Raw genomic sequence first — 11,323 nt, forward strand, 5'->3', positions numbered from 1 at the left:
TTTTACTAATATCCTAAATAAAAGCGCTTGGGTGGGAGCCTTCTCTGCCATCTGTGACTGCCGTGCCGCTGACCCGGAGCGGGTCAGGCGCTGCTGGCTCCCAAACCCACGGTCAGACCCGCTGCTCCACAAAGCAGTGAAGGCCAGTCCACAGCCAGCTCCGCTCCCTGGCAGGACACAGCTCACGACAGAAAAGCTGCTGAAGCGGTGCCAGTTTTCACAGCCAAACAAACTCACCTTTGTCCTTGCCACAGACGTACTCGCAGGCGTTTCTTGTCCCCTCCGCTGTCTGGAGGCGAGTTGGCTTTTCTGTCTCATTCAGGCACTTGCTGAGTTTGTGGCCTGTTTTGGGCAATTGTTTGGTGGGGCTGATTTCCTTTGCTGGAAAAACTGGCTACTCTCCTCCTCGCCCTGGTTTCCCAAAATTATGTGCCATTGCTGAGCTGAAGCCGGTGCAGGGCCATCCCCCTCAGAGCCTCCGGCACCGCAAGGACCTGCCTTTGCCATTGTGAAGCCACACACATCTCTGACAACGCCTGGGGTGGCTGTGCTTGGGAGGGGTCTCCTGAGCACTGGCAGCAGACCTTGTACCCGGCTGCTTTAAACCCTGACTTTAAACCTCTCATTTTCGACTTCAGGAGCTGTTTTCTGCCATCCAGCTCTGGAGAACAGGCTTCTAGAAGGATCCACTTCAGGGTGGGGATGATCTTCCTAAACCCCTCCCCCTCCAACATGGACCAATTTGTAGGAGGTTCCGCCCACCCCCAGGAGGTTTCCTCAGGCTTGCCGTGCCCACAGAGTGTCCAAGACCAAGGGCAGCACCAACACATCTTCTCCACCAGCCCTAGGAAGCTGGGGTGGTGTCTGGCTCTGTTTGAACAAGACAATTTTAGCTACAGATTCTATTCATGCATTTATTTTAGATTGCTAAAATTTTCCTGTCCTGTCCTACCCCTCCTCCCAGCCTCACCAACCCCAGGCAGGCTCCAGCTCTGCCGTCAGACAATTCTTGTGTCAAAGGAATGACACGCTGTACCCACCATGACTCTCGAATGAGCACGGTGGCACTGCGTCGCAGCCCCCCAGCCCTCCTCAACGCCTCACACTGGGAGCAGCTTTATTTTCTGATGGGCCAACTGATATGGGCATTTAGAAACAAGAGCTGTCACTTAAATAAACATGGTGCTCTGTAAAAAAAAAAACCACCAGAGATTAATTTCACGTTCACCTATAATTACACTGGAAAAGGAGAGTGGACCTAAGAAACCCCATCTTAAAATAAAATTAAAGCCCGCTTCCATTCTTTGTCCAGTCCATTTCTTCTACTAACAGCACACACACATTTGTAAATGTTATTAGATAGACGCTGTAGCATCCTGGACAAATCAAATTAATTCAAGTATCTGCAGGTATGAAATGTGGTAGCTGAGAAATGAGCACATCAAATATATGCAATTTTCCCCTGGCAGTTTATTATGGTATGAAGAAAAAAACATTCTGTGCTTGAAGCTGACGTTATAGTACAAATGTATTGCAAAGTATGACGTGACTATTAAAATATGATTACACAAAGTACGAATATTTTAAGAAGTTTACAGTACAGTGAATCTTTTATAAACAGACTCTTAAATATACATAGGACAATAGTAGCTGACAGAAAAACATCAAAAATTAACTATTAATGTTTATAGACTTTTCCCCTGAAAAAAGTCTCACATTAAAACAGAAATTATGAAAAGCCTTAAAACCAGGAACAAATCACCTGTACACTACAAATATACATGGCAGAGGCGCGCAAACCAGAGCTACCTTTTCGCTGAAGGGGACAGTCGCCAGGGAGGCTTGGCAGTGCCTCCCAGCACCTCCTGCCCAGCATCACCCACTGCCGGCAGCGCAGTGCCGGTGGTGCCCAGGCACACACACGCCGGTCAGCGGCTGTAACATCACCAGCACACGCTCACTGCAGGACAACGGATGGCGCGTTGTCAGTGTCGAATCGACCTACCGGAGTGTATCGAGTTGGGAATGTGCCCAGGATCTCGCAAATGGATCTCTGCGGGCAGATCCCTGAATGCACCGGGAGCTCGGGTGGGACCTACATACCAGGACTGGGCTGCAAGACCGAGCTACAAGGGAACTGGCACCTCCTTTCATGGATTTTTTTTTTTTTAATGCAACTTTTCAATCTTTCCTCTTGATATGGGAGAACAGATGCCACATTTGATTTCTGCTTAGTCTGGTTGCAATGACACCCCTAGTTCATGTGTTAAGTTATGTCAAAAACATAAGTATTTTATGCTGTAATACACAGTATTACTGAAACTAACAATATTATTTGCATATTTATAACAAGGTATAATGAAATCCCTATAATAAAACCAAAAGTTACGCTATAGATTTATTTACAAACAGTCCAGCAAAGAAGTATAAATACTTCTACATTTAAGGTTTAGGAAAACATAATTTACAAAATATTCAAATATATACAGTCATCTGAAAAACTGCCAATATTAAACTTTGATGCAGGCAAAGAATTGGCTGAGTCTACTCATTCCGTATTGAAAGAGGCGGCGGCTTTCACGGGTTGTCTGTAACGTTCCAAAGCCATACGTATGTTATTTACAACGAGGCTGCTTCTCCCCGAGCTAAACGTGTCCGGAGCTTTGAGCATGCTGTCCCAAAATGTCGTCTATCATTGTCAGATTGTTCAACCACTCTTCGTCGTTGCTGCTGCTGCTGTTCTTCATGAGGGAGTCGAGGAAGTCGGTATCACTGCAGTTCGCGGGCATGATGGAGCCGCTGTGCTGGGACACAAAGTCATACTGCGGCAGCTCGGCAGCGGTGCCCATCCTGTTGAAGGCATCGGGCTGCTGGCCCGTGGAAGGGTAGCTGGGCGGACCGAGGCCCGAGGCAGGATTGAGGTGGTTAAAACTGGACACTCCTTGTGGCATTGATTTCATAACATTCATAGCTGGCAACGGTCCTCTGGTTAAATTGTGTCTCAGGTTCTGATTACTCATGGAGCTCAAGCCCTGGCCAGACTGCCCCATGCTCAGTTTTTGCATCTGTCTGACCTGGATGCCGGGAGCGATCTGGTTAGGCGGCACCACAGCCTGCTGGGAGAACTGCTGACCCGGTGCGCTTGGTCTCACATTCTGTTTGGAGAAGAGAGTGTTACTGGGGAACTGCTGCATGCTGGTATCCATTTGGCTTTGATTTGGCATTCTTGGCACAGCGGTTGGTGTCCACATCTGGGCAGATGAGTTGGGGTAGACGTTAGGGATCCTTGGCATGCTCGGCTGCCTCAAGTGCTGCTGTGTTGCAGAGTGATTTGCTAAGGAACCAGAGCTGAAGCCTGCCATCGTCATTCCCGGCCGCACAGCGGAGTGGCTGTGTACTGTTTGGCACCCCGAGTTCATGCCCAGCGAGTTCTGGCTCGGGCGCAGCGGGATGTTAAAGTCAGAATTAGGTGGAAAAAGCCCCTGCTGCTTGCCGGGATTGTGTGGAATCATCACCATCGTCCCACTGCTCTGGCTGGCGGTGGCTGGGGCCATGCCAGAGCCCAAGGTGCTCTGGAGCATGGCTGGGTTAGACGGCAGCATGCGGTGGTTGGGCGGAGGAGCTGGCATCACCTGGCTGCAGTCAGTGGGAATGGGCTGCTGCACGGCTGTGTACAAAGAGACACGATAGCTGGTGAGCACACGTTCACCCTGGAAACACGGCAGAGCCTGAAAAGGCCACTGCTCTGTGTACTGTGAGAGAGTCATTACTGGAGCAATATGGAAATGGGTGAGTCTCATGGCACGTGACAAAACATTAAATGCTTTTATTTCAGGGCAGAGAATAACAATTCTCTGCATTTAACTCTGAACTCAAATTCTCTGTATTTAACCAGACCCCAGGCCCTGGCTCCTTGAGGCTTTTTACAGCATTCCGCTTCCCTTCTTACCTTGAAACTGATTTATCTGCTGAGCTGCAAACAAACTCCTCTGCTCAGATGTTACTCCCAGCATGTTCTGTCTCTGCTTTTCCTGGAAAACAAGGGGCACACCAGTCACGCTGCAGTCCCTTGACAAGCAAGAACTGCAGCAGACACTTGAAGTGTAGCCACTGTCACCATTAACGACCTCTCCCACACACACACTCACATACACACACCTCTGGTGAGACTCAGCCCAGACACTTCATTTCAGACCGGATCTCAACTGCTCCCACGCCCCTTCTTGCGACAACAGCCCAGCATTAGGAAGCGCAGCCTTCAGCAGACGCTGTGCAGGCGGCCCAAGGGGAGCTGGATGAACGTGGAGACCCTCATGTTCACCAGCTTACAAGTGAAGTGCAGCACAGCCGGAGGCTGCAGGAATCCCGGTGTCTCCCGAGCGCTTCTCGTGCTGACTATCTGGACGCGTTCTCTGAAGTACCAGATCCGGGGACAAAAGGTGCCCAAAAGTCTGTTAGTGAACGGAATCTGTGACAGCACTGCAGGGACACGCTGACAAACATGCTGGTGGCCATTACCCTGTCTGGAGGACAGCTCTGCTCACGTGTGCCATCACCTTTTGTGCTGGCTGCCACTCTAACCAGCATACACCACAGGAAGCCAGGTGTCCTTAGACGGTGCTCCCTGAGCCAGGCATCGCTGGCTTTCTCCAAGCAACCTGATGTGTGTCTTGTGCCATTTAACCCCAGAATCCACCACCATACTCGCATTCGTGCTGTGGACAGCAGCTGTGACCTGAGGACCTCCCCATGGATGGTGGGAGATGAGGCCTGGCTCCCGCAGTGTTAGACAACACAGATAAGCCTGAAGCCAGAGGAGGAGGCAGAGCTGGTTTTGAACGGGAGTTTGGTCAACGAGCAGGACAGTACGATGTTGTTTTACTGAGCTACTTCTCATCTCATTTTCCACCCAAAGAATGGGTCTCCTTGACCCAAATCTAGCAGCATGCTCAGAAAGTCAGAGGCACGCATTCAGAGCTGCCTCACCCAGCGCATCTGTGGGTTCCCCCGTCCCTGCTCCTTCACACAGTATGTTATGAACATCGTAAAGGGAATTCTGTTACTAGAGACCAGCCAAGTCCAGGACAAACTGGAGACCAGCATCTGCTCTGGGAAGTCCCCAGGGAACCAGAGAGAAAGACAAGCATGGAGAACATCTCTCCTGGGGCTGACTCACTCTCTGCATCTTCCCTCCCAGCTCTGTGGCTGACCAGGGATGACAGCAATGATAGGGAGGTGACTGAATCCTTCCCTTGCGTAAGAGTGGGCAGATCTGCACTTGGACTTGCTGAGCAGCACTTGGCCTTGGTCCCTCTTGGACATGACATCCTGGACTCACCACAGCCTTAGTCTGACTCAACCCAGCAATTCCAGGGTCACTCCTTAGTTTTTGCTGGCTGGTGACTTCCCCATTCCAGTTAGCCCTGTCCTTCCCAGTGAGGTGGACAGCACAGCAATCCACAGAGGCACTCAGCATCGTACCTGCATCAGCTGTCGTTTCATTATTTGTTGCTTCAGTAAATGGTTCCTCATCGTGTACCCATTCACCGTGGCTGGTGCGGGCACAGAGCCTCCGCTTGGGATGGAGCCCGGCTCCTGAAGTCTGGCAACAACTCCAGGATTTTGATCCTGCCAAGAAAGATGAAAAAAAGAAAATTAATCTCACCAGGGAGATAACAGAAGCCCTCATCTTCTCTGCTGATGCCCCCTCTCTGGTCTTTGGCTGTCCCATGGCCAAAACACCTTTGGGATTCACATGGACCTGCATGTCACGGTGAGGACAGTGAGGGGCAGGGAACTGCTCTGATTTCTGAGGATCAGCACAAGAAGAAGTGAGAGACACAAAAGGTTAATCCAAAATTCTCTGTGACTAGCCCAAGGCTACGAGACTGATTCAGTGCCATTACTGGAGTCACATGGCTGCCTGGCTGGCAGAAGGGGTGTGAGTAAAGCGTCACATTTCCCACCAGTTCCCCAACTGTTACAGTGAAAGACATAAGGAAAGAAAAGTTGCCTCAGCATAGGATTTGGCAATCGAATGTAAAGGAGAAGCCTACAGTAAAAGAAACAGCCAACTAAAGGCAGAAAAGGTGAAAAGGTGCCATGAGACCAGGGACCCAGAAAGATGAGGAAGACGTGGGCCTGGCATTGAAGTGGTTCTTGTGGGTTCCATGACTGAACAAATGAGGAGACCTAATTGTGAAGGAGAGGAGAACATGCGAAAACACAGTGTCAGGTCATGGTCGGGCACAAATCAGTACTGCACCGGGCCCGATGCCTGGTGAGTGCAAACCGGACTCGCTTTAAGTTCCTTGTGAGAGATCTGTGACGACTTTCACCAGCTGAGGACTTGCCTCCAATGGAAGAGCATCGTGGGGAGAAGAGAAAAAAAAAAATTCACAAGAACACCATGAAGCCACAACCCAAGAGGGAAAAAGAACTAAAAAAATACTGAAGTCATCTTAGAAGCTGGTAGGTAGTCAGGGAACTACAAGAGCAAAACGAGAGAAGAAGTCGAGGCCTCACCAAGGACATGAAGGGGAGGGATCCTCTCAGTGCTGTACCCAGGCACAGCAGTACCCGTGTATTCCCCTTTCTCCACTTTCACATCCAGCTTCTATATTATTTACGATGTTTTGTTATTATTGGCAGGGAGAAGTATGTATATTATATCCAGCATCCTTAGCTGGGCCATGCTTCCTTTGTGTTCAGAATGGAAGCCCACATCCTTTGTTTGAGAATCAATGTTATCAGGAGATAAGCAAGAAGAAAATGGTTGTTGCCTTTTGACATCTGACAATTAGAAGCATGCTCAGATGGAAAAAACAGGATGCGAGCCATGTTTCAGAGTGGCCAGAAGAAAGCCTTGGAAGGCATTTGTCACCAGGCAGGCTTCTCGGGCCTGGGGCACCTTTCCACAGCAGCTTCGCCATGAAGAATCACCCGACTCCATCCAAGATGTTCTTTGTAAGAGCGATTACCAAGAAGGTCACTGAAATTAGTCATTTTTATGGTGCCTCCTTTTGTTGTAGCACTTTGGTCTATTATGCAGAAGCACAATTGATGAAATGTAAATGCCTGCTAGATAATTTACTAAAAGACACAAACCTGCAGCTCATCACTGCTCTCATTATCATGCCTATTCATGGGCACTCTCATAAGACTAGACTTTATTACTGGTGCTTTGCTTACAATTCTGCTGGACATCCCTCCTCCTCCCCCTTTCCTCCTACCCATTTGACTCCCTCTCTCCCACAGAAAAAGAGGGAGGGGAGGAAAAAAGTAAATATGATTTACTACAGATGTAAATATGAAAGTTCATGTAAAGCTAGCACTCCGCTTTCATGTCAGACAGGATGCTGCAGCCACAGTTAAGCTTTGAATAATGCAGATTGCCTCTAGGGGAATATTTGAAAGTGGAGGGATTCAGTTTGTGTACTCTGCACATGAAAGACACTGAAATGTTCATACCACCAAAATCCCTGCCATCTATCCAATTTCCTCCAAACTTGTCTTGTTGCGTGCAGAGGGTCTGTGCTTACTGAAGCAAATGAGTTTAGTGCAAGGACAATCATTCTGATGTCTCGCTCAGGGCTATTGCATTAACAAGTCATAACATTAAAGTCTCTTTTCCTAATCATGTCCACCTCATTCTAATTTCTTCTAAACACCATCAAGAAAATAATGTTGATTTTTCCATATTATTAATGGTAAAGAAGTGCAAATCGCATTACTAATTGCGGCTCTTGTGCTGTGGCAGTACAACAGCTTAATTATATGGGATTTTCTGCAGGCACCCTATAGCAATAACGACAATCAGCAAAGTTCATTGGCAAATACACAGAATGGGTTGCTGAGTTTTTCAGAGCAAAGTTGTATAACACTTAATTAGCCGGTAAAGAAACGATCCATAGATATAAATTTTGCTTTTGGGGAAATTAGGACAAACTAGCATAGATGGGAAGACAAGGAATGAACTCAAAATCTTCCCTTCTACAGTTCACATTTAGGTTAAGCCAGAAAAGAAAAAAAAAAAAAAAAAAAAAAAAAAAAAAAACCCAAAACAGAAGAAAAAGGAAAAAGTTCTCTCTTTCCACCACTAGTGGGAACTACTGTATTCCCTTACAATAAAAAAAATCCATTTAAATGTCATGACTAAGAATAGCTCTGGTGTAGTCTAAAGGACACTGCTATCTGTACCAAAGGTTAATGAACTTTAAACATTTTTCCTTTTCATCACTCCCCAAGAAAAATCACTTTCCTTCCTAGAGTAAGGCCAAGCCAAACAAGCCACAATCTTGTCTATAGTTTGGAGTATCCCATTTTAAAATCCTGGAAGGCAGCGAACAGAGGAGGATTCTAGTTGCAGTTGGGAACGATGGAAGTGGGTGTTCACACCCGAAGGGTCGTGTGGCTGAGCCAGCCGTAAGCTACACTGAGAGTACGGGTGGCTACGGGGGATTCTTACTCTTCAACTTCTAAAAAAACACGTTTGCATGTAGCTATCATTTTTTTTCCCGTTTTCCTCTCCAAACCTATACCTTAAACCATCAAAAGAACAGAATCCCTAACCGAACGGGGCGCTGCACAGACCTGGCATTGGGGAGCATGTGTTTGAGAGCATGTGTTTCTGTTGCTAGGCAAACTGTCGCACAGCAGGTCCGGAGCTCCCGCAGCACTCCCTGGGCTTCCAGCGCGGCAGTGTGTGTTCTAAAAGGCACCGGGGCTAGCTTCACCCTTTGACTTTGTATCTCATGCACTAGTTTTGAGAGCAAGGAGGAAAGGACCAGGTTCCAGGTTTGCAGGAATGTGTACTGTTTGTGTCCGTGTTCAGCCGCTGCCTGTAATTGTAAAAGCTGCTGCACAGCCCAGTGAAACCAGTCCCTCCCAGCCGCCCAGCCCGCGCACAATGGCAGGCTGTTCAGGCTGGGCAAATGCATCTGCAGATTATCGTGACCAGTTGTAGCGAGCGTGGGTCTGGTCCAACAAAACATCCGGGCACACAATGCAAAGGGTGCAAACAGTCCCACTGAGACCTACCACGGGTATTTATGGATCTACATCCTTCTAAAAATCCACTGATGAGCTCGACCTGCCCAGCCCTGCCATCTGATTACACACAAGATGCACAACTGCAGTAAATAAGCGTGGAGATGGATCGTTCTGTGCAAACGCCGCTGATAAACTCCATCCAGTCCTCAGCGCTCAGTTATACATCCAGTAATCACTTTGTGGCTTCGCTTAAGCGAGAATGAAGAAATTTATGGCCCCTAATTCCTCTGAATCCTCATTAACAAACAGTCCAAAAAGAATTTAAAAGCAAGACTTTCTGAGGATCTGAGCTAGAGCTTTAATCACTCTTCGGCAAATATGTAAAAATCCCTTTAATCTTCAATAAAGAGCATCCATTGTTTCTTAGGACTATGTGAAAACACCAAACTCATTTATCATTATTAAACTTTCCCATCTGCTCTTACGGTGTAACTCCAAAGAATATAACAAAGAAATGTACATGTTAAATTGTATTGACTTAAGCCCAGAGCTATTGGAGATGTACAATTTATTTCAGTGAGGGCATGAAGGGGACTGCAGGCTGCTAGACAGAGTCATTTGTCCAATGCTGAAAAGACAGTTATCTGCACCAAAATGGCTCTTGGAAAGGCACATTTGCTTTATAAGAAATAAGCTGCCAGGTGAGACCATTCAGCATTATGTTACAGACCCAGACAATAAAACTAAGCCATGAATTTCAATAGTTAACAGATGGACTAATTAGAGACCGAATTCTTTGTGGTTCTAACAGATAACCGGGTCACAGCAAGGTTACCGAGGAGAGACAGGCAGCTTTGCAAATTTCGGTAGATATTTGCAGAGTCGGGGAAGAACTGCACTTGCTAACTGAAAGCATTAGCAGCAGTGGAAGAACGGAAAAGCACTAATTAAAAATGCAGAGAGAATCTGCGTTTAAAAAGTTTATTCCGTTTCAAAAGACACTGCTGATCTGAGGAATGTTCCCTCCACTTTCGATGGGGCATCCAGCTGGATCCAGTAATTATCAAGCTTAAAACAGAAGGGTTGTTGAGAGGAGCCGCAGCACCCCAGCGTAAAAGGAACAGACCAAAGGAGATGGGTCGCTCATGGGAGATGTTTGCTGTAAATAAAAGAAAGGGACCAACTGCTTTTTCCACCACTTTTCTTTCTTTCTTTTTTTTTTTTTTTTTTTTTTTTTTTTTTTTTTTTTTTTTTTTTTTTTTTTTTTTTTGTAGCCAAAGATAACTTAGCTGGGGAAAAAAAAAATATAATCCCAGAGAAGAAAAACATGGCTACAGGACTTGACAGGACCCTGTGCTACCAATGCACTCCGAGGTCTGGCTGCTCAGCTGGGGACTCTGGGTGGATCCGTATTCACAGCAGGGACAGCCCTTCTCTAGGGGTGGGGTGAAGTTTCGTTAACCGAGTTTTGTTCTGTATTTTAAGAACATCTGCTACGTATGGGGAGTTCTGTACTCTGCTGAGGAAATGCAAATACTGGTTTCAAAACTACGTCTTTGAGTTTCCCTGTCCTCCCGGCTGCCTGCTGGTGCATCGTCTCCCGTCTAGTAGGTGTGCTGCATCTCCCTGGCCAGGCTTTCGAGCCTGGGCAGCACTCTGCTCTGAAGGCCAGGACTAAGACTCTTAGGCACAACGACTCTACAAATATTACAGATGAAGCAAGAAGAACACTATTACTGTTAAAGTTGCCTCACCTATAGAATTTCATGGTTTTAAGAGTTTTACATTTAGATCTACAGAGAAGCCCCTCACAGACTCCCAGTGTCTGCTAAGCTTGTGTGGCCCCATAGAAAAACTTGATGTCACCTTTACAAAGAAGGAGCATTTCCTCCCCAGCTGTTAATCAAAGTAGGCACTAGAGGTTGAATCTGTTTGGCCTATGCATACAAACAAAGCAAACAGAACCCAGGGCCATGGTTCAGCACAATGACGGTGTCAGCCTGCTCAAGAGTGTGACGTCTGTGAGGTGCCACGATGAGCCACTTCACGCACAAGTCAGGGGTTATGTATGCTTCTTGCCTTTAACAAAACTCTCCGCTTGCTCTTTGGAAGCTTTCTGTCTTTTTTCTTTCCTCTATTCTGCTCACAATTCAGAGATGCTCTTCGAGATAAAACAGCATTTCAGTTCAGAAGCTCTCCAAAGCTTTTTGCTTGTTTGCGTGTTTGTTTTAACACAATGTATGAACATTGATAAAACAAACTGTGCAGCTCAGTGGATCTTCCCCCAACCCCCCCCCCCCCTCTTTTACCCCTTTTCTTTTTCCACACAAAT

General features: G+C 47.1%; 1 protein-coding gene across 1 annotated transcript in view; it reads right to left on the bottom strand.

The window, feature by feature from the left end:
- Positions 1-2,645: 2,645 nt before the first annotated feature.
- The window catches only part of MAMLD1 (mastermind-like domain containing 1), a gene marked incomplete at its 5' end in the record, with an annotated part of 34,695 nt that continues 26,017 nt past the window's right edge, over positions 2,646-11,323 (bottom strand). Inside the window, 3 exons of the mRNA XM_010141471.1 lie at positions 2,646-3,667; positions 3,950-4,031; positions 5,482-5,628. Of these exons, the coding sequence (XP_010139773.1) occupies positions 2,646-3,667; positions 3,950-4,031; positions 5,482-5,628 (1,251 nt within the window). The remainder of the gene's footprint in view (positions 3,668-3,949; positions 4,032-5,481; positions 5,629-11,323) is intronic.

The sequence above is a fragment of the Buceros rhinoceros genome, unplaced genomic scaffold (assembly GCF_000710305.1).
Source record: "Buceros rhinoceros silvestris isolate BGI_N320 unplaced genomic scaffold, ASM71030v1 scaffold11120, whole genome shotgun sequence".
Taxonomy (NCBI): Eukaryota; Metazoa; Chordata; class Aves; order Bucerotiformes; family Bucerotidae; genus Buceros; species Buceros rhinoceros.